The sequence below is a fragment of the Sorex fumeus genome, unplaced genomic scaffold (genome assembly GCF_029834395.1).
Source record: "Sorex fumeus unplaced genomic scaffold, SorFum_2.1 ptg000044l, whole genome shotgun sequence".
Taxonomy (NCBI): domain Eukaryota; kingdom Metazoa; phylum Chordata; class Mammalia; order Eulipotyphla; family Soricidae; genus Sorex; species Sorex fumeus.
In genome coordinates, this window is record NW_026606101.1 from 66,493,242 (window position 1) to 66,517,689 (window position 24,448).

Sequence of the window (24,448 nt, forward strand, 5' to 3'; positions counted from 1 at the left end):
AAAGATCTTTGGGCTGAAAACTCTGGGGCACCCTCAGGAGGGGATCGAGCTGAATCCTAGCCCTACCAAAACTCTGGCAATCACACCCACACCCCACAGCCACCATGCAAACCAAGCAATGGCGGATCTTCACTGCTTCATCTTTGCAGACACCGAACTTATGAAAAGTTCCAGATACACTGGTTTTGAGCTGAGAACTCTGGGATCTTCTCGGAGTGGGAGTGGACTGCCTCCTTTCTGCTCCCACCTGTGCGCTGTATAGCAGAAGTCCTGGCAGTCAAATGCACAACCAAGAGCCACTACCATGTAAAAAATAGGACAGCAAGCCAAGCCACTCAACCAAAACTCACTGGTCCAGTTCTACCACTCCTGGACATCTCCGAATTCCAAAATACTAACAGACTTGTAGAATCACACCAAATTAGATGGGAAAGTAGCACAGAAGCCAGCTAAGCTCAATAAACAAAAATAGTAACACAGACGGCTCAACTAGTAATAGATTAATAAACCCTCAATGACTTTAAAGACCCCATGGTGAGACATAACAATTTTCACAAATTTTATTTACTGAACTGTTTTTGTATAATTCCATTAGCTATTTAATTCTAACAAGCAAAATAAGGGCTGGAGTGATAGCACAGCGGGTAGGGTGTTCGCCTTACACACGGCCAACATGGCCGACCCGAGTTCGATTCCTCCGCCCCTCTCGGAGAGCCCGCAAGCTACCGAGAGTATTCGATATGCCAGACACAGTAACAACAAAGTCTCCAATGGAGACGTTACTGGGCCCACTCGAGCAAGCAAAATAAATTATTTTTGCTTGCTAAGGAAGCAGGCTGAAGGAGGGAAGGGCAGATGGGGGACAACGGTGGGAAGAAGGTCACACTGGTGGTAGGGCTGGTGTTGGAACAGTGAGTGCCTGAAGTAACTGTGTTATGAACAGTTGTGTAAACTATGGTATTTGTAAATAAAGTAATAAAAAAAAAACCCACCATCTAAATCCAGGATGGAAGACCATACAACAGTTAGGAATCACAAACATGGCCCCGACATCATGTGGCTTTCCAAAACATTTCTGGGTATGGCCCTGGAGGTGCCAAAGTCTAAGCAGTACCAGATTTTCAGGTCACAGCACTGAACCACACAAATCTGAATATTGCTAGTAACAGCTCCCAGGATCCCTGAACACAGCCTAGGAGGTGCCCACCCCCATGCCAAAATTACTGAACTTCAGCTACAGAGACCATAAAGCTGTAGTTCAATCTCTGGTATGACATACAGTCCCCAGAGAACCGCCAATAATAAAACCTGAGCAAGAGCCTGGAGTAATCCCTAAACACCATCAGGTATGGCTCAGAAACAAAACAACAAACAGGTATGGATTTTCCGGGACAGAGAGATTGTATAGGGGGTAAGGCCTTGCATGGAAGCCAATCACATACTGACCCCCAGAACCTCCAGGAACCATCCCTGATCACAGAGCCAGGAGTAAGTCAAGGAACACAGCAAGGTGTGGCCCAAAACTTGGAGCAGGGCAGAACAACAACAAAAAACCCTGAAGCATGGTATGACTAAGAACACCTAGCCTTACAAACAGTAATGCTTTCTAAATAACGGTCACTAAGTCAATCAGCATCTTATTTCAAAGTTTCTCTTTTAAGGGTGAATGATAAAATCTTTCTTGAGAGAGTGAGGCAGGGGGAGCCTATACGGATTATGTCCAGGGGTTACTCCTGCCTGACACTCAGAAATCACTCCTGGCAGTGCTCAGAAAACCATTTGGGGTACTCGGGTTCAAACTGGGTTAGCTGCCTGTAAGGCAAGCGCCTTACCCACCATAGTACCATTTTAGCCACAAAGAATTATAAAATCTTTATAAGTAAAATCTAATTTTACGATGGACCAGCGATAAACACATTATGACAAGTGCAAATATTCTGGTTCATTTTGTTGTTGCACTTTTACTTTACCAAACCTGATAGGCATCACTTGCAAATCAAAATAAAAACAAACAAGAAGAAAATGTACAAATTAATAGAGAAAATTGGAATTAGGAAAAAGAAATGTTCAGGCACTTAAGCTGATATATTCCTAAGTGTAGGGTGAGGAATGCAGAAATTATATTTAAGAACTTCTTGAAATTTGAGAATAAAGTGAAGGGAAGTTATACAGAATGGTGATTCAGATATCTTTATGCGCATTTCAAGATTTATTGTAAATATCTTAAAGTGTATGAACCTGTCTAGAAAATGCATGCAAAGTGAAAGGTAAATAGATTACTGTTTGCACTTTTAGAAACTTTAGAATCTTTTAGAATATGAAAAGTAGTAATTGTGGTTATTTCTCCAGTGAGGAGTTTGTCTCTAGATGGCAGTCTGCACATTGGTAACATTTCTTATAAAAAGCTTATGTACTTCAATCTCAAAATACAAAAAAGAAAAATAAAACTAAATACTAAAAAAAAAATATTCAAATACAGAGACATTATATGTGAATCCCAATTAAGTAATCTTTGAAGACTGTATATATAGTAAAATTAACTTATAGCAGGAACACATCATTTTGTTAAATGTTGAAATTCTGAACTAAAGCTGATCTGAGCCATATTACAATAGCAAGTACAGTACTAAAGCTATATAACCTTTCAACTATTTTCACGAAAGTTCCAACAACTATTGAAAGAAATTCAGTTTTATGAAATTCTGTCAATCAAATTGAGTTTAAATGTAGGGGAGGTGGTGTGGGTCCAGGAGGGGTCCTGGGGACATACTTGGAGGGAAGCAGGCTCTCTGGTGATATATCTGCATGGAATGATATATACATGAAGTGTGATTAACAGTACGGTAAATCCTAGTATTTCAAAAGAAATGGTTTAAAATAAGTAAACTCAGCTTAAGCCTATGCTGTTAACATAGCACTGTAGCACTCTCCTCCCGTTGTTTATCGATTTGCTTGAGCGGGCCCAGTAACGTCTCCATTGTGAGACTTCTTGTTACTGTATTTGGCATATCGAATACGTCATGGGGAACTTGCCAGGCTTTGCCGTGTGGGCGAGATACTCTCGGTAGCTTGCTGAGCTCTCCGAGAGGGGCGGAGGAATCGAACCCTGGGTCAGCCGTGTGCAAGGCAAACGCCCTACCCGCTGTGCTATGGCTCCAGCCTGCTATTAACATAAGACAATAAAAAAGAAAAATGTCTTTGGTAGAAAGCTTACCATAGGATGGCGGTGTAGGCGAGTTATACTAGAACAATGGTGGAGGGAGGTGAATGTTTGGGTGATTATTTCATGTATGAAACCCTACCAATAACAGTTCATAAGACATGATGATTGAAACAAAATTAAATTTAAATAACAAGAATCAAGGAAAAAGATCTAATTTTCCTTAATGTTTATCTGCTACCTCATTCAGAAAGCGCTTCTTAGTAGCAGTGTGTGAATTCTTATGTATCTATGAACTTTCTAAAATGTCTGAAAATTGAACTGTACACTGTTTTGGAAAAGGGTCACAAATTTTCAGGGCATTACTAAAGGAATCTGAGAACCCACGTTTTTGTTGATAGTCAACACTACATATTTGAATGGTTACATTACATATGTAAGATAATTTGGGATCGAAATAGTTTAGATAATTTGGAATAATTACTTATCAAATACATGAGACCAAGTTCCACTTCTTTAACCTGTAAATCAGATATACCACTGAAAGTCCCAAATAATTTCAAGATTTTAAATACTATTTATTTTATGTTCCAGTAAGATTTATCAACCCACCCTTTATTAATTTTCACTTCATCAAGTACTTATTATGTGATTCCAAAACAACAGGTTGAATTTTTTTTATTAAAAGACTTTTATGACTCTTTTATATTGTTGAGTTCCATAGAATTTTTCTTAAACTAAATATCCACAGAAGATTCTTGTTCTGTTTTGCTTATGGGCCACACCAGCAGTGCTGAGGTATTCCTCTGCCTCTGAGGTCAGGAATCACTCTGGTGGGGCTCAGAAAGAATATGGGGTGCTGGAAATCAAACTCAGGTTGACTGAGTGCCAGCCTTCTATATTGTTACTCCAGCCCCCCACAGCAATTTAAAAAATATATACATTTCAATCTGAAATTATTTTACACTGCCAAGTATGTTAAACATATAGTAAAATGGTTCCTATATGTATACCACACTATTTGTCTTACTGTTACTATGTGGCATTAGTCAGGTGAAGAGCCAATATTGTTAATATTACTGACAATACACAGTCATCATTACTTTAAATATTTTGGGGGCCTGTCTACACCCCAAAATGAGACCAATCATCCTGTGTGCTTGGGACTGAACTAGAGTTGACTACTTGCAAGGTGAGCGGCTTATCCCCTATACTTTCTCTCTGGCCTAATTAAACTTTTAGCTTTTACCTAACATCCTTTTCCTTATCCTCCTCCAAATTTTGACATGTTCTCACACTCTTTTTGATTACCATGACAGGTTTCAGAGCAGATGTCAGGTAGTTTATATAATCTTTTCTGTTACTATTACTCAAAGATAATACCTGGTGGTATGAGAGGACCAGAAGGTACCAGGAATCAAATCCATAACCTCACATATCCAAGACATGTATTCTATTTAAGTCACATTCCCACCCCACAGAATGTCTTTAAATGTAAAATTTTTAATGGTTTTATGTTTTGTTACATAAACTTATCGGTTTTGGAGAAGATCAAAGTACTGAGGTTCCAAATAAGATATGCCAAAATATCCACTTCAACATACGCGATTTTAACTGTTTTCAATTAAATTAATTAAATTTACTAAAGAAATGATCTGTACAAAATTAACACAGTGACTCAAATAAGTGTTCTTAAAAGCATGATATAAATTCTCTACCTAAAAAAGTACCTTCCCTGAAACATAATGATAGAAGGCATCCTTACCAAAAGAGAGAGTAAGTTAGAAGTTAAGAAGGCTGTAAAAACGTTTGTTACTCTTGTGGCCAGAACTAAAGAACAGTGGCTAAGGCTTGACCTGGGTTAGATCTCCAACAATGCATGTGATCCCAGAGTAAGCCCTGAGCATGGCTGGGTGTGGCCCAAAAACAAAACAAAAAATTTTGTTAGATGTTTTAAAATTTTTAATTTATTTGAGGCACAGTGGTTTATAAAATTGTTAATGATAGTTTCACATATAACTTAGTCCAGCACCAGACCCTCCACTAGTGTCCACTTCCCTTCACCACAGTCTACCGTCATTGCCCACCTGTGCTAAATTTCCTACTGAAGACCAGTTCTCAATTTATGATGGCTTAGGGAATTTTCTGTATTTCCCAACTATGTTTCTTTGTACCCCAAATATTGAGAGATGATTCTGTGCTATTCCTCTTCTTTCTCCTACCTAACTGAATCTTTGTTACTACTTCCCCCCTGCCCCCTTTTTTTTTGAAGGGGTCACACTCAGGGGCTACTCCTGGGTCTGCACTCAAAAATTACTCTTGGTGGTGCTCAGGGACCATATGAGATTCCGGGATCGAACCCAAGTCGGCTGTGTGCAAGGCAAACACACCGTATGGGCTGTAGTGCCTCTCACCCCAATCTTTGTTACTTCTTAAAGTTCAAACTTTGTTGCTTCTTTAAACCCAAATTAGCAACATTATTGAATATTCTTTTTTAACTAAATACCTAAGAAAACATGTAAGCTTTGGTCACTTCTTTGATGTCTGGAAGAACTGTCACCCCAATCATATAAGAATGATATTAACATTTAATTTACTCTATCATTTGTACATTTAATTTGGCAAGACCAAGAACCTAGAAAGAAAAGAAGGGAATAATTTCTACTTGATAGTGTCATTCTTTGTACATCCAAACAAGGGCCAGGCTATGAACATAAACCTTAGAATTGCATTGTAACACTCTTCCCCCACTGTTCATCGATTTGCTCGAACAGGCACCAGTCACCATTGTGAGACTTGTTGTTACTATTTTTGGCATATCACCACAAGAAGCTTGCCAGGCTCTGCCATGCTGGTGGGATACTTCTGGTAGCTTGTTGTGCTCTCCAAGAGGGATCACAATCACAATCACAATCACAACCATCCTGTTATTCGTCAATTGCCTCGAGCAGGCCCCAGTAACGTCTCTTTGTCCTAGCCCTGAGATTTTTTTAAAAAGTGCCATATTCAAGGCTCTTTCAGAGTTAGGAGAATGAGACCCTTCATTGTTACTGGTATTTGGCACATTGGGTACGCCACGGAGAGTTTGCCAGATTCTGCTGTGTGGGCAGGTTACATTCGGTAGCCTGCCAGTTTGTCTAAAGTAGGAATGAGATGATAAGATGTAGCGCGGCATCTCCAAGAGGGATGGAGGAATCAAACCCAGGTCGGCCGCATGCAAGGCAAACGCCCTCCCTGTTGTGCTATCGCTCCAGCCCATCAAGACCCCAGAACATAAACCTTACTTATTATTAATCTCAAGTGATAGTACAGTGGGGAGGCGTTTGCCTTGCACACAAGTCAACCTGGGTTTGATTCTTCAGTCCCTCTCGGAGAGCCCGGCAAGATACTGAGAGTATCCTGCCCGCATGGTAGAGCCTGGCAAGATCCCTGTGGCATATTCAATATGCTAAAAACGGTAACAAGAAGTCTCACATGGAGACGTTACTGGTGCCTGCTCGAGCGAATCAACAACGGGAGGACAGTGCTACATATTCGTAAGGTAATAATGTTTTTGAGGGTACTGAAGGAAAGAAAGAAGAAGAAATAGGCTGGAGAGACAGTACAGCAGGTAAGGTATTTGCCTTGCACAAGGCCAATCCGGGTTTGATCCCCAGCATCACCAAAAAGCAAAAAATAAATAAAAAAATAAATAAAATAAAAAAAATGAGAAGAAATAAACATAATTATAATCAAGATGTGAAATTTTGATAAAACCTACCTGTGGGATTGATAAACTAAATTATAAAAATATAGATTACACAATACTGAGTAAGTCACGGTCACGGTCCTCCCGTTGTTCATCGATTTGCTTGAGTGGGCACAGTAACATTATGAGATTTGTTACTGTGTTTGGCATATAGAATACAACACAGGGAGCTTGCCAGGCTCTGCCGTGCGGGCGAGATACTCTCGGTAGTTTGTCGGGCTCTCCGAGAGGGGTGGAGGAATCGAACTCGGGTCAGCCATGTTGGCTGCGTGTAAGGTAAACGCCTTTCCCGTTGTGCCATCGCTCCAGCCCACTGAGTAAGTATGCTTTAGAAAATGTTTAATAGTAAAACAGACACATGAAATGCTCTGGAAAACTAACCACATGATCTATGAATCCAGGATTCAAAGTTCCTATATTTTCTTTGAATTCAAATTATATTAGCTAAGAAGATACCAACAAATATTAGCTAGAAAATCCTTTGTACAAAATTAAGAAGCTTAAGTAATCTATGATCATAAAAATAATTTTAAAAAATTAAAAAAAATAATTTTAAAAGGAGCATCATAAGAAATCACTGTCACACTGTCACTGTCTCCCGTTGTTCATCGATTTGCTCGAGCGGGCCCAGTAACGTCTCCATTGGAGACTTTGTTGTTACTGAGTCTGGCATATCGAATACGTCACGGGGAGCTTGCTGGGCTCTCCGAGAGGGGCGGAGGAATCGAACTCCGCTCGGCCATGTTGGCTGCCTGCAAGGCAAATGCCCTACCGCTGTGCTAAAAAACTTTAAGAAAATTGTTATGAAATTAATCTTCTAGAAAACAATAATTTGTCAAGGATATAACTCAAAAGGTCATTATACATGCTTTTCTTCAGGAACTCAGGGCTTGATTCCCTGTGCCAACTGCTGCAAAGAGTGACCAAGTACTGTCCCTGAGTACTGCTGGTGCGGCTGTAAAACGGAAACTGTGTGTGTGTGTATGAGTATTCTTGTGAAAAAATAACAAAACACCACAGTAAAGCTACATTAAAGGAATCGATATAAATAGTTTGCCTTTTTGTCCTACCATTTGCCTGTGTAATTGTTTTCAAATGCACTACTTTGAGCCTCTTTTTATCATAAAAGATCAAATGGGTCTCCAGACAAAGATGAAGTCTGGGTTTGTACTTTGATACACACCATATTTGATGGGGTTCAGACAGTAGACAACAAATCAGAGAGAAGTATATAAATATATGCCTCTCAGAGAGCCCAGCAAGCTACCAAGAGTATCCCGCCCGCACGGGCAGAGCCTGGCAAGCTCCCCATGGTGTATTCGATACGCCAAAACCAGTAACGACAACAGGTCTCATTCTCCTGACCCTGAAAGAGCCTCCAATTGTTGGGAAAAGACGAGTAAGAAGAGGCTGCTAAAATCTCAGGACTGGGAGAAATGGAGGTGTTACTGGCACCTGCTTGAGTAAATCGACAAACAATGGGATGAGAGTGATACAGTGATATAGTTTAAACTTCAAATTAAAAAATGTCAGGTCCTAATGGTTACAATATCAAATTCTATCAAATGTCTTAGAAATATAAAACCATTTCCACCTAAAAAGATTGAGAGGTTTACGAGGACAAGGGGGACAAACAGAACATGATCATTATCCAACAAGCAAGCATCAAAATATGTGGGGGAAAAATGAAAGAAGGCCAAAGAAATAAAGACAAACTTGGCAAAAAAATCCATATAAAAAACTGAAAGTTCACTTATAATCAATAATTTCACAAAATTTCAACTGCAAGAACACAATGCTCAAAAAGAAAAAAAGTCAATAAATAATTAAGAAACAAATCCGAACTTCATCTTTGTCTGGAGGCCCATTTGATCTTTAATGATAAAAAGAGGCTCAAAGTAGTGCATTTGAAAAAAATCACACAGGCAAATGGTAGGACAAAAAGGCAAGGACAACCATACATCTATCACATGAAACAGAAGTCAAACTGAAAAAAGCTACTGAGGCAGGGGGTTATACGATGATTAAGGATATAATACGTCAAAATGACAACACTCATAACATATATGCATCAAAAATGACAAAATATATAATGCAACCTATAAGCAGGCATGAATAGAGACTTAGATGGCAACATAATAGCAGGAGCTTTAATACCACATTCTCACCACTAGATAGATCAACCTGACAGAAAATCAATAAGGAAACAATAGCCCTGAATAAGAAGCTATGGAAGAGCTACTGGTAACACTCGTTTACAGGGCCCTCCACATCTAGAAAGAGTTGAATGCACATTCTTCTCCAGCATACGTGGAGAACTCAATAGCAAACCACAAGCTGGGTCACAAGTGTCAATGAAAGCATAAAAAAGGAATCACAGAGTATCTTTTAAGATCACAATGTTATAAAGAAAAAAAATTAACCATAAAAATGAAGCTACAAGAACTCATACATATAGAGGTTAAACAACATGCGCTAAAAACCCTATTATTGTCATGAGACATTCCTGGAAACAAAAAAAAATACGTTAGCCTATCAAAAGAGAGACAATTAAAACAGTTCTGGCACTAGAGTGATAGTACAGCGGCAAGGTGCTTGCCTTACACACAGAAGCCCCCCAGCATCCCATATAGTCCTCGAGCCTCCCAGGAATAATCCCAGAGCACCAGTGGGTGTGGTCTCCAAACCAAACAAATCAAATAAACCGTGCTCAGTGGGGGGTACAAAGTAATAAAGTCTCAAGACAAAAATAAGAAAAGGCTAAAATAAATTAATTTCACATCTTAAGGAACTAGGAAAGAAAACAAGCAAAAATAAGTAAAAGTTAAAAAAATACTAAGACCAATTAAATGAAGAAATTGAATTTTGAAAGGTAAAGGCCCTCCCGTTGATCGTCGATTTGCTCGAGCGGGCCCAGTAACGTCTCCACTGGAGACTTTGTTGTTACTGTGTCTGGCATATCGAATACTCTTGGTAGCTTGCCGGGCTCTCCGAGAGGGGCGGAGGAATCGAACTCGGGTTGGCCATGTTGGCCGCTTGTAAGGCGAACGCCCTACCCGCTGTGCTATCGCTCCAGAAAGAAGTGCGGAGTGTGGTGGGGAAAAGGATGGGAGGCATTATATTCACTATCTTTCAATTAGGCTATAAAACTACAGTTCTTAAAACAGTGTGGTATTGGAATAAAAGCTCATGCAACCCTACAGAAAAGTGTGCAGTCAAGAGAAAACTGCTCTTGGATATCATACGGAAATAACTTACAACAAAGGAGTCAGAATGAAGGAAGGAAAACTTCCTTAATAAATGGCACAAGGAAAACTGGACGTCATGTATAAAAGAACTAAACTGGACCACTCATACATCAGATAGAAAGCTAATTCGAAATAAAGACCTAGGTTAATGAATTTGAGTTTATAAAATATATAAAAGAAAACAGGCAAAATACTCCACAATAATAGCTTCAGTGATGTTTTCAGAAATTCTATTCCATTGGCAAGGAAAATAAAAGCAAAAATAAATAGAATTATAGCAAGCTAAAAAAATTTTGGCACTATACTGAAAATTACCACAAAAACAAAATGACAACTTACCGAATGGGAGAGCTTTGTTAAGATATCTAAAGCACTCACAAAACTCAATGTAGGGGATTGAGATAGTTCAAAGAGTAGGATAGGAGCATATATGTGGTACACATAGGCCTCAGGTTAAATGCCTGGCACCAGGGGGTCCCCCAAGCACTACCACAAATAGTGCCCAAGCACCTGTTGGGTGACTCCAGCATCAGTGGCCCTCTTTGCTAGGCACACATTGGCAAGAATAGAGTACCTAATTACCTTGCCCAGCATCAATGGTCTAAATATCAAAGGAAAATACCCTCAGATACTCTAATAGTGGGCACCAGTAATGTCTCCATTGTGAGACTTGGTGTAACTGTTTCTGGTATATCAAATATGTCAAGGGGAGCTTGCCAAGCTCTCTGAGAGGGATGGAGGAATCGAACCCAGGTTGCCCGCATACAAGGCAAACGCCCTACCCGCTGTGCTATTGTGTATATACACAAAATGAAATGTAACTCAACTGTAAGAAAAGATAACAGTTTGCTCTTGTAACACCATGGACATCATAGGAGAGTATCACATGAAGTGAAATAAGGAAAAACAAATATAGTGAATGAGCTCAAAGACAGCATATACACAAAGAAAGAAAATAGAAAACGTCCAATGAAAACAAACCTTTGGGCTTCAACAACAGAAGAGATTACTGAGAAGAGAGTAAGTGTTAAGTGTTAAGAATGGAGGGTCGATCAATGTATGACTGAAACGTAAGCACGAAAGTTTGTAAGTCTGTAACTGTACCTCATGGTGATTCATTTAAAAATTAAAAAAAAAAAAACAAAGTGTTTGGTTTGATATTAAAACAGTGGATTTTTTTTGTTCTGTCTTAGGGCCACACCTAGAAGTGCTCAGGGCTTACAACTGGCTCTGTGCTCAGGAATTACTTCTGGCAGTGCTTGGGGGACAATATGGAATGCTGGGGATCAAACCCAGGTTGGTCACGCAAGGGAAATGCCTTCTATACTATCGCTCTGGCCAAAAATCGTGTACCTTTGAAACATAAACACACACACTTTTGTAAGTTAATGTTACTGCAATTAAAAAAATAAATATGTCTATAAAAGTCTATTAAAATGAATTACTTTCTCCCCACATCTGCACCAGTACTGGTTGTTCTTGTTCTTTTTGATGTATGCCATCTCTGTGGTGTGAGATGGTATCTCATTGTTTTATTTGCATTTCCCTGATGTTGTTGTTTTATTTCCCTGATGTTGTTTTATTTCCCTGATGTTTGCATTTCCCTGATGTTGTTGTTGATGTTGTTGTTTTATCTCATTGTTTTATTTGCATTTCCCTGATGTTGTTGGTGGGAATGCCACCTGGTCCAGCCATTTTGGAAAACAATATGGGCATTCCTCAAAAAACTAGAAATTGAGCTTCCATATGATCCAATAATAGTACTTCTGGAATTACACATCAGGGGCTCAAAATCACAAAGGAGGAAAAAAGTCTGCACTCCTATGTTCATTGCAGCACTATTCACAATTGCCAGAATCTGTAAACAACCCAAGTGCTTGAGAACAGACCCCTGGATAAAGAAATAATGGTACATCTACATAATGGACTACTACGCAGTGACTAGGAAAAAATAAGTCACGAAATCTGCATATAAATGGATCCACATGGAGAGTATCATACTGAATGAAATGAGCCAGAGGGAGACAGACATAGAATGATTGGACTCATTTTTGGTATACAAAAAAACATAGTATGAGACTACTATGCAAGGACAGTAGAAATGGTAGAAATGTACACTGTGAAGGGATTGATGACAAAACACTGTATGACTGAAACCCAAACATGAACAACATTGTAACCATATCTGAAGATGATTCAATAAAAAATAAATAAAATGAACTTATGACATTTAAAGGCATAAAGTCCCAAATAAAAATTTCAAAACAGGGGCGAGTCAACATGCCTGCCCAGAAGGGAAAGGGTGTTGTTCCCTTCAGCCTTTTCCCCTGGTGGCCGCCTCGGAGCTTTTTGGAAAGCCAGATATGAGCCGGTCCTGACGGGGCGACTGAAACCTCATGGGAAGGGGGGGGGGGGGGGGCGTTCCCGGCTCGTCCTTCACACCCTACCGAGGTCACGAGTTGCCCCCCATGAGCGGCTCTCCAGCTCAGCCATGGCTCTAGAGCCATAGAAACCAATCTTATAATTATCTGACTCTCAGCAGAAATACTTCCAGGGTTAGTAAGTAAAATACCAGAAATCCAAAATTGCGTGGCTGCCATAGCTGCACGCAACATCATTTGGTTCTGTTGTAGAAAACAAATTATTTCATAGTGCCTTTTCAGCAGGTCTGATTTTGGGGTGTAAACTCTAAATAATAATGGTGCTTCTTTTGTCAAAACAATTAATCTAATCAAAGTAGATAGAGTGTTAACTAGAATTCTCCTGCCACACAGGCATTGGGAGGGTTAGTGTGTGTGTGTGTGTGTGTGTGGGGGGGGGGGTTTACTGAGGTTCTTGGTGGTGAAAAATAAGTATTGGTGAAGGGAAATGTGTTTGATGATTGCATGACCGAGACTTAAATCTGAAACTTTGTAACTTTTCCCACAGTGATTCAGTAAATAAATAAATTAATTAAAAAAAAAAAAAAACGGGCGAGAGCAATAGTACAGTGAGTTGGGTGTTTGCCTCAAATGCAGCCGACCCGGGTTTGATCCCCGGCATCCCATATGGTCCTCAAGCACTGCCAGAAGAGATTCCTGAGTGCAGAGCTAGGAGTAACCCCTGTGAATCGCCGGGTGTGACTCAGAAAACAAAACAAAACAAAAAATCAAAACATCTTTCACTATACACAAAAGTAGTTCATAAAAGACTGAAAGGTAATAAACACCACGGCGAGGAAAATATCTCAAAGGGCTGGAGTGCACACTATACATGCATCAAAACTGGAGTTATCCCTAGGCACCAGTGTCAACCTTAAAAACTAAGAAAAACCTAAATAAGTAAAGAAAGACTATTAAAGAGTGAACTGAAAGGAAAAAAATTAGAAAGATATAAATTCACTCACCACTGATACATAGGCAGAGTTCTGTCTTTACTCTGTCCTCACCCTCCCTACCCCATAAATTCAAGCAATAAAGTTATATAAGGGACGCTACTGACATTCAGCATGCAGGTCAGGATGTCGCTAACCAGAACTTTTAGACATCTTTCCTACTCAAATAGGAAAATTTGAAACTAGCTAACTATTGCACTTGTAATTAACTTTTTCCTATTAGTTTTATAGTTTAAGCACTCATTCATAAGTTACTGTAGTTTTTATACTCTTTAGCATCCTCTGTTATACATGATATAGTTCATTAGTTTTTGTCTGCACCTAAAATTACAGAACTTTCCTTTTTGCTTTTTGTTTTTTTCAAATACATGAAACAGGGCTGGAGTGATAGGAAAGCAGGTAGGGCGTTTGCCTTGCATGCGGCTGACCCAGGTTTGATTCCCAGCATCCCATATGGTCCCCTGGGCACCGCCAGGGGTAATTCCTGAGTGCAGAACCAGGAGTAACCCCTGAGAATCACTGGGTATGACCCAAAAATTAAAAAAACAAACAAACAAATCAAATACATGAAACATTAGGATAATTCTAAAAGTCAGGAGTACTCAAAGAGTAAATTCAAAGTATAATTTCTTTACACCTAAATCCCCTCTAAACTTTTCACTTCAATAAACACACACTCTAAAAAAAACAACCAATCTCATAACTCTCACCTTTATCTTTTTTCTTTTTGCTCCATTATTTAAATTTTTTCTCTCCCTAAAAATGTGCATATTTTATATAATCTTTTTTTTTCCAGTTTGCATTTTGCTCATAGTAATGTACTGTGAAGATCACCTGGCAGCAACCCACAGAGATGCAATTATTCTCTACAGTGCCACAAACTTCCACTGTGTGGCTATCAGACACTTTATTCAATCCACTATTCTAGACAAGTATTTTAATTTTTCTAATGTTTTTAAACTATAATTAATTATTACACTTGTATAACCCTCTGGACTTATCTTCATAATTCTAGAGGGAAAACTTCATGTCAAAGTTATAGGAAATGGGTGAACAGAAAGATAAAAACAAATGGAGTCTAGAAATATATACTCCCAAATTTCTTTCCATGAGTGATTTGTTGTCAAACTACTTGTTGTCCAACAAACAAATGAACACTGCCTATTCCTTGAAAGTGAAGCAAACATAGTTATAACTTTTATCAAACTGACAGTGAATTTATTTAAGTTTATTTTGCAGTCTGTAGTTCTCTTCTTCCATGTTTTTAAGACATGCTGACAAGGTCCAGAGAAATAGTACAAGGTTCTAGTTTAATCCCTACTAACAAATGGTCCCACAGACATAATCACCAAAGCACTTCTGGAATGGCCTGGGTAATCCCTCACAACTGCAGAACCCAAACAGCAATGTGTCCTTAGATTCTCCCACTGAACCACCAGAGCAGTTGGCTGAGAATCACTAGAAGGGGCCCCTAGGCAGACTAAGCACCACCTGAGAAGACAACCCCAACCTCCAATGGGGGTAGAAGTGGAGGGGGGAAGAGGATCTGCTAATAGTTTGGTTAAATATTTATTTCATGGCGTATTCAATATGCCAAAAACAGTAACAAGTCTCACAATGGAGACGTTACTGGTGCCCACTCGAGCAATTTGATGAACAACGGGAGGACAGTGGACTATTTCTGAATATTTTGAATCTTTTAAAGTGAGGAACAACATGATGCTAATCATAGTAACAGAATACGCAATGCAATGAATCACATAAAAATGTTTTTAAATGGAGCGATAGAGCAGAAGGTAGGGCATCGCTGGGTGTGACCCAAAAAGAAAAAAATATACCAAAATGGTCAAAAGAGGAAAGGACAAGCAATAAGAGAATTCATCAAAAGTAATGACAAAAATGGCTCTCAAATTAAAAATTTTGTTCAGTTTGTGGAAAAAAAAACTTGTAGAATGAGAATACAATAGTGACAAACTATGGATCTAATAAATATTCAGTATTCAAAATATGTTTTAATTTTTTTTCTTTTTGGGTCACACCCAGTGATGCTCAGGGGTTACTCCTGGCTTTGCACTCAGGAATCACTCCTGGCGGTGCTCGGGGGACCATATGGGATGCTGGGAATCGAACTCGGGTCAGCCGCATGCAAGGCAAATACCCTACCCGCTGTGCTATTGTTCCAGCCCCTCAAAATTTATTTTAAAAATTTTACAATTTATAACAAAAAACAAAGGAAAAAACACCAACAGAGAGATAGACAAATGATACCACAGACATAGGCTTGGAACACATGCTTTGAATGCAAGTGACCCCAATTTGATCCCATACCTCATGGTCCTTGGTGCACCCTTGCAAGAAGTGACTACCAAGCACCAAGCTGGAAGTAGTGCATGCTTGAAGACAAATGTGAGGAAAAAAAAAAGATGAGCAAGAAAACTGAGCATAGAATTTAAATATTATTTTCTAAAAAGCAAAACCAAAAGATAAAAAAGCATAGGTAAAGATGCAAAGGAAATAGGAGTCAAACCACAATCAAGGTCAGAGAGTACAGAGAAAAAAGGTGGTTCCTTTGCACGTAGTTGTCAGTCATTCTGGGCACCACAAATGATCCCCTGATCCCCACCAGAAGTGATCCCTGAGTCCGATCCAGGAGTAAGCCCCAAGCACAGTCAGGTATGCCCCCAAAATAGAAAGACAGAAAGAAAACACCACAATAAACTCATTAGAACAGCTAAAAGTTTTTAAATTGAAGACTATAAAATACTAACAGGGATACAGAGAAACAAAAACCTTAAAACATTTCAAATATGAATATAAAATTGTGCTGATGTTATAGAAAGCAGACTGGAATTTCCTCAAAAAGTTAAATACCATATGATCATCAATTATACTCCTGGGTATTTACACCAAATGAGAAAAAGACCAAGAATACTATTCTAGCAATACTCACACATTAGTATAAAGGTAGAAACTCAAATGGCCATAAACTGAAGAATGTATAAACATATTAAACTATGTGTGTATGTGAGTATATATGCAAGTTTAGCCATCATAGCTGAAAAATCAATCATGAATACAAGCTTGGATAAACTTAAAAATACATGGCTGACTGAAGAAATCAGAGTAAAAAAAAGAAAAAGAATTGTATAGCTCCTTTTATATAAAATGATTAAAACAGGCAAATTCATAAAAGCTGAAAGCTGACTGATGCTTATCGTGGAGTCAGCAGGACAGAGAGAAAAAAGAAAGATTACTCAGTCTGAGATACTTTTCAGAGCATTTGAAAGTATCTGATACAAGAGAGATGGCTGCACAGCAATGTGAACATATTAAATAATGAATTGTATACTTTGAAATGGTTAATTGTATACTACACGAATTTCCCCTTGACTTCTAAAAATCACAATGATTTAAAAATAACTTTTGAAATCTTATTTTAAAATCACTGGTAAGATCAACACTTGAATATATAAAATACACTGTCCTAAAAAGAAACAAAAATATTCTCATATACAACAGAAGGGAGTACACACGGGTATATTTCTTATAGCAGGAAATTTGGCAATGTCTAATATCAAGCAAATACACCTCACTATAGACATACTTCTGAAGAAAGTAAATCAGATATACACACGATTACTTTGTGTAATAACAAAAGACCACAAATCACATAACAGTCAATTACACTGACGAGTTATTAAATTAAGGAATGTACATAGACAAGAATAATGCTCTAATGATGCACAACAGCTGACAAAATCCCTATAGGCTACAATCTTTTGTGTCATGGGAGACTATGACCACTTAGAAGTAAAAAATTAGATGGACAGACAAAGATGGACATATAACAAATTAAAGAGTAGTAAATTCTGTGGAGAAAAAAGAAACTGGAAGTAATAGTTTTGTTTTGTTTTACAACTTTAAAGTGAATTCTGATCCTAAAACTGAATTACGAAAGAAAAAAATTTTAAGACTACCAGTTTACTTATAATGGAAATCTAATGCAAAGGAACACTTCAGTAAATCAGAGGAGAAAATATACGTAAAGCATATGTCTCAATGCTTTGGCTGGATAATTTTAAGATGTAAAACTAACAAAACCTATTCTTCAAAAGCTAAATTTTACACCATTCTCCTCAATACTCTCTATGCTCTAGGATTCAGTCACAAATTCTTTTGAAGGCCTACATTGTGTCAGTGAATTGCCGTTTCCTTTCTTCTTCCTCTAACATTCCTTTTTTCTAAAATAAGTTATCAAACATAGGAGTTGCTTTTTTTGACATGCATTTCCTTACAAATACCTTCCCATTCACACAGGACACATAGCGCAAACTAGACTGAAAGTACATCTTTGTCATTCCCTTTGAGTCCTGTACTTAGGCAATCAGACAGCAAACTAAAACAAGGCTGACTCAGTTGTAGGTGTTTCAAGTGTATAATAGCACAAAACAAACTAAATCCTTTAGTTCTCATATTTGTTACTCAAGATCACATCTGACAGAATTCGTAGCAATATTAAATGATCTAATGTACGTAATGGCACATAGGTTGGCACAGAATAAACAGTCACCAAATCTTAACCATTTTACTATTCTTTTAAGACTAGGCATTTTATAAAATAAACTAGTCAATTTCCTGATTCTCAATATGAAAGCCTCCTTTAAAAAGTGTACATACTCTAATACCGAGAGATTTTTTTAATACAATAATTAAACATTAGCAACCATCATCAATTCCAAAATATAACATATGCACAAATACTAATTATTAAAACTTATAATCTAAAACCCAAATAATTTTTCAAAATCTGAAAATATTCAGAAAACTCATAGCAGCAAAATTGAACTGGAACAAAATGAAATCTTCTTAAACAATTTAATTTTCTCCATCCAAAAAAAATTAGCCATAATTCTAACAAAAATTATATATGACTAAGGGAAACTGAAGTAAATGTGACACTGCTGGACAGACAGGATCAATGGGAATCATTAATCCAACATTCTGTACCTCGACATCCTGAACACTGGATAAAAAAGTTGATTAAATCCAGAAGTGCGATGTCCCTGTCTTGTTTATATGATTCAATCCAGTCATCGACCACGGACTGTGGGGAAAAAAGAATTAAAACTTCAAAAACAATTGATATTATATCAAATAAATACATTTTAATGTGTGATTTTCCGTGTCTATTAGAAAAAGGAAATTACTTACCTGAAATTAGTTTTCCATAGCCAAGTACAACAAGATCTAATTTTGGAGTTATCTGTTTTGGGAGGGAGGTGCTTGATTTGGGATCAGACCTACGATGCTCAGGGCTCTGAGCTCAGGGATTATCCTGGTGAGGCCCAGGAGACCACAAGGGGTGCAGTAGACCAAACTGGAGTTGGTCATGGACAAGTAAAGCCTACCCTACTCTCTAGAACATGATTCCTTGTTTTTATATTAAAAGTGAGGTCTAGATTTGAAGTTTCCTTCCAAATCAAGTAGAATACAATTCTGCTTTTACAATTCCAGAAATCCAACAATTAGTAAACCAGAAATAGTAATATTCAAAGTATGATATGAAAACAAAATAAACAAAATAACTTTCCTTGTGCATAGAGTATATGTCAGAAAATCAGATTTATCAGTAGTCCATAAAAAGAATGCACAGCATATTTAACGAAGTTGTTCCAGTAACATAAAGTCTCATTACAACAGAATAAAAAAATTTTAATCAACCAAGGAGAAATAAGATGCTGGTTAATTACTGGACGTCAAGAAAGTATCTTATAAAATTTATCAGACCAATTTAATTAAATTTTTCTAGGAAAACTAGGGTTAAATTAAACATTATATAAAGAGAAAAACTACAAAGACAAATGATTTTTTTAAAAAATACACAAAATATTTAAACTTGAAAAAGGAACAAGAAAAATATGCAAGCTCCCTGTGGCATATTCGATATGCCAAAAACAGTAACAATAACGGGCCTCATTTCCTTGACCCTGAAAGAACCATCAATACTGCACCATTGGGAATGAGTAAGGAGAGGCTGCTACAATTTCAGGGCTGGGGCGAATGGAGACGTTACTGGTACCTGCTCGGGCAAACTGATGAACGGGATGACAGTGATACAGTTATAGGAACTATTTGGAAAATTCCAACTTTTTAATGTCAAAATTAGCAAAGTATTCGTAAAGATGCTTCCTCTCTACAATTAATAAGAATATCTAACAGTGTCTTCTAAAGTACTGCAAAAGATTAAGAAAAGTCTGACAAGATAAACGTATGAAAGAAACTTTTATTATTATCTTTTTTGCTTATGGGCCACACCCATGGTGCTCAAAAATTACTTCTGGCAGCTCAGGGGATGCTAGGAGGTGTTAGGGATCATTTTTTGTAATAATATAAAATCAACTAAAATTATGCAACAGAGAAGGTCAGAGGAAGAATTAAAAAGCTTATCAGAGTTCGAGGAGATAAGCAGTTCAAAGGGCTGGATGGAGTATATACAGTCTGCACGTGGGAAGCCTGAGTTCAGTATGACATCACATAGTTCCCCATAAATATCACTCACTGGGTATGGTCCCCAAAATTGACAGATCTAATCTTCAACAAAGGAGCAGAGTATAAGGCGAAGCAAGGAACACCTCTTCAACAAATGATGCGGGGAGAACTAGTCCAATCACATGGGAAAAAAACAATGAACATAGACTCATCTCATGCCATGCACACAAGCCAGCTGAAAATGGAGTAAAGACCTCAGTATAAGACTTGAATACATAAACTGAAGAAAACATCTGCAGAACCCTTACTACACTGAGTTTATAAGTATCTTCAACAATTCAATGCTTTTAATCAAGGAAACAAAAGCAAAGATACACAAGTGACTACGTTAAATTAAGAAGATTCTGCCTCCAAAAAGAAAGGATGACCAGGGCTGGAGAGATAGAATAGTAATTAGGGTGCTTACCTTCCACATAACTGACATGGATTAGATTCCAGGCATTCCATATCATGTGATCCCCTAAAGTGAGCCAGGAATAAGCCCTGAGATCACAAAGTAAAGGCCAAAACAACAAACTACAAAACAAACAAAAAACCAACCAATGACCAGGATAAAAAAAGATACCCCATAAACCGGGAGAAAATATTTGTCCAATACTCATGTAACAAAGGGTTACTGTCACCGTCCTCCCGTTGTTCATCGATTTTGCTTGAGCAGGCCCAGTAACGTTTCCATTGTGAGACTTGTTGTTACTGCATTTGGCATATCAAATACATCATGGGTAGCTTGCCAGGCTTTGCCATGTGAGCGAGATACTCTCGGTAGCTTGCCGGGCTCTCAGAGACGGGCGGAGAAATCGAACCCGTCTCAGCCAGGCTGGCCACGCACAAGGCAAACCCAAGATAAATAAATCACTTGTGGGGCCAGAGAGGTAGTACAGAAGGTAGGGCACTTGCCTAGCACACACTCAACTCAGTTCAATTCCTGGCATCCTATATGGTCCTCTAAACCTGCCAAGAAGTGAAGGAGTAACCCCCGAGTACTGTAAGTGTGGCCCCCAAACAAAAAACAAATTATTTAATCAGTCACTTGTTAAACATGATAAAAACCAATCAAAGCCATCCAAAAACTGGGAAGAAATTTCCTCAAATAAGATAAAAAGAGAGACAATAGGAAGATTTAAAAAAATAAATAAAAAATAAAAAAAATTTTAAAAAATGAAGCACTATTCACGAACAACTACTTGGATATAAGAAAAGACAATATCAGGCCATCTGCTGCTACATGGATGGGTCTATAGAGATCATGCTGAGTGAAGTCAGTCAGAAAGAAAGGGACAGATTTAAAATGTGGGATATAAACATACTGAAGAAATAACAAATCCCCAAAGGCAATAGAACATGAAGTGAGTATAAGATGAAAGGGGTTGAATGGTGGAGGGGACACAGGTGAAGGGCAACGATGCTGGAATATTGTGTGCAAGATGCCCTATCATTAACAGTAGTACAAACTATGGCCAATAAAATTAAATAAGACAAATAAGTTTGTAAATATGAAAAAAATTTAAGTTCTGAGGGCATCATGCTCAGAGAAAGGAAAATACTATATTATGTCACTTACACATTCACTTATACATCAACATGAGACTATCTCATGAAAAAATTGTGAGATGATAAGGTAACTGGTGGGAGGGAGAAGATACATTATTATACATTTGTCCAAATCCAGGGCAGTGAATTCAAAGGCAAACAATGAATTTTGGTGATTATAATATATTAATGTCCATTCATGCATACTGAAAAATACTCTCTGTAATGTAGATAATGCGATAATGCGGTAATGTGAGGAGAGGGGTTGGGGAGGTGGGGGTGGCGGAATGGGAGTGCCCCTGCGTAAATATGGGAAATCTTTGTCACTTCCTGTAAACCTGAAACTACTCTAAAAATGTTTAACACAAACACACACACATAACTCTTGTCGATTAACATCTAAGCACCCATGTTTTCAGTCAATAGAATATATGAATATGTTGTAAACCATACCCGAAACACAACTGTTCTTCTGCATATCTATTTACGGAAAAAATGCAACAGTAAGGTACCTCACCAGAAACCACTGTCACTCTCTAACTGCTTCCCCTGCTCCCACAATACTACATTTGTTTTTCTAAGTTTTTCTAATCTCCTGCCTGCTGCTTCCTCACTGCAGATAAGTTTGCCTCCACCAAGCCTACTTCAGAACAGGAGGCAGAGGCCCTCCCTTCCAGCTAGATGTCAGCAGCCTCCACACTCCACTCTCCACTGCGCCATATTAAGAGCCCATGCCACAGCTCCTGAAGTGCATGGCTGCATAAGCAGCTTTTTGACAGAGCCACTCAACAAGTACACGCTGCTCGTCGTTATGCTTCCTGACATTCGGTGAAGATGGGCAGAAGAAAAAGAGCAACCTCCAGCTGAATCCATCAGCATCTTCCAGGGGGTCTAAATACAGACTCAACCCATCAATAGAAAACCAACGGGGAAAACATGTAGAAGTCCACCAAGTTCAATGAACAAAAATAATTTTCACCAGAGACAGAAACAATACCAGCTACCTCAGTAAATTCTCTGACAATGACTTTACTGACATGTGGAGGATGTTTAATGAATTCAAGGAAACGATGGCAAAGATAGCAAAACACAAGTATATGGGTTGAAATAAGAAAAAAAAAACTGCAATAATCTGAAATGGTGATATGAAAGCATTTTATATGAAATGGTGATATAAAAAATATTAAAACCTCAACAGAAGCTCTGAATAGCAGAAAACAGCAGCTGAGCAAAAATATCAAGGGCCTACAAGATGAGAAGAAACTATGAGGAAACGGCAGAAGGTGGAAAACAGTTTTAAAAGAAATGAACAGCACATCAGAGAACTATGGAATGAGTTCAAGAGGAATCCCTGAAGAACAGGAAAGCAAATGTGATGAAAAAACAATAAAGAATTCATTGATAAGAATTTTCCAGAGTTGAGGAATAAAGATATCAAGATCCAAGAGACCCAAATGGTTTCAGCAAAAACAGACCTAACAAAACCCCAAGACTAATCATTAAAGTCAAAGTGAGATTATACTCAAAGTGAGAAAATCAAAGATACAGAATATTGAACACAGCGAGAAAAAAATTAAAAGAGAACTTACATACAAAAAGTCCACAAGATGTATAGCAGATCTATCAAATAAAACTCTGCGAGCCAAAAGAATATGGAAGGATATAATACAAAAACTCAATGAAGTGAACACCCCACCAAGAATACTGTATCCTAGCTATATTAACATTCTAACTTGAAACAGCAAACTTAAGGAATTCATAGCCTTGAAACTAGTTTTACAGAATGTTAAAAGAGCTCACTAAAGGACACCCTAAATATGGTATTGAGTTTGACACTCCCTAATAGTGCATATGTTTGCCCTCAGCTAGATTAAGAAAGGTAAAAATACAGCAACCAATCACCACATACTGACTTTTATTATTTTCCGATAACTACTTTTACAATTTCCTTAAGCTATATTGGGGCAAATAATATGAAATAAATTTGTTATATGCCTGCTAGTGACTGTCAGGCTGGGGCATGGGAGGGTAGCTGGGGACACTGATGATGGAATTGGTCCTGGAATGTTATAAATCTGAAACAATTATATTTTGAAAAACTTTGTAAACCAGTGTCTTAATGAAAAACTTTTTTTCCCACAAAATGGCCACAACCCATTTTTTGTAAAATCTGCAAAAATTATGCAATGAAATAAATGTATGGTGAATACTAAAACAAAGTACAAATACACTTTTAAGTAGACATTTACTAAGATAGGAGGCTTTGCAGGGTGGTATGCCACTACAGGTGACAGTGGTGGCTGGACGTTATGGATACAACTGTAGACCTTACAAAGGAACACAACTGTAGACTTTATAAACATTGCATGCTTAGCCTACACTACATTTATAATAAAGATTCTCTTTCTTCAAAATCAAATTAACCTTAGCTTATCTTAATATTATCTTTTAATCTTTTCACTCTTTAAAAGAATGTAGAGCAAAAGTCACAACAAAAATATTTTTTCTTTTTATCCTTGTTCTGTAAGATTTTTCCTGCTTCTAAATTTTGAATGTTTACTTTTTAAATTTCCATTTTAAAACTGAAACACAAACACATGCCATAAAGATTAAACAAGCCCATACAAGGTTGTGATCAACATTACTTTCATCTACTTTGATGTATTATCCGACAGAGGGGCAATTCAGGAGAAAAAAATTTATAAGAATCTGTCTTTCCCTATAATACCAATGTCTTCTAAAATACATTCTAAAGGATTTGTCTGAGGCTCTCCTAGAAAAGGTATAGCACTTTTTAGAAATGTGTCTATAGTGATTTGCTTGTTTTTCTCATCACAGAC

At 37.9% G+C, this 24,448-nt stretch overlaps 1 protein-coding gene across 1 annotated transcript in view; it reads right to left on the reverse strand.

The window, feature by feature from the left end:
- The window catches only part of STAG1 (STAG1 cohesin complex component), a 354,244-nt gene that overhangs the window by 157,890 nt on the left and 171,906 nt on the right, over nt 1–24,448 (reverse strand). The window contains exon 5 of the mRNA XM_056121608.1: nt 18,537–18,633. Coding sequence (XP_055977583.1) covers nt 18,537–18,633 — 97 coding nt within the window. The remainder of the gene's footprint in view (nt 1–18,536; nt 18,634–24,448) is intronic.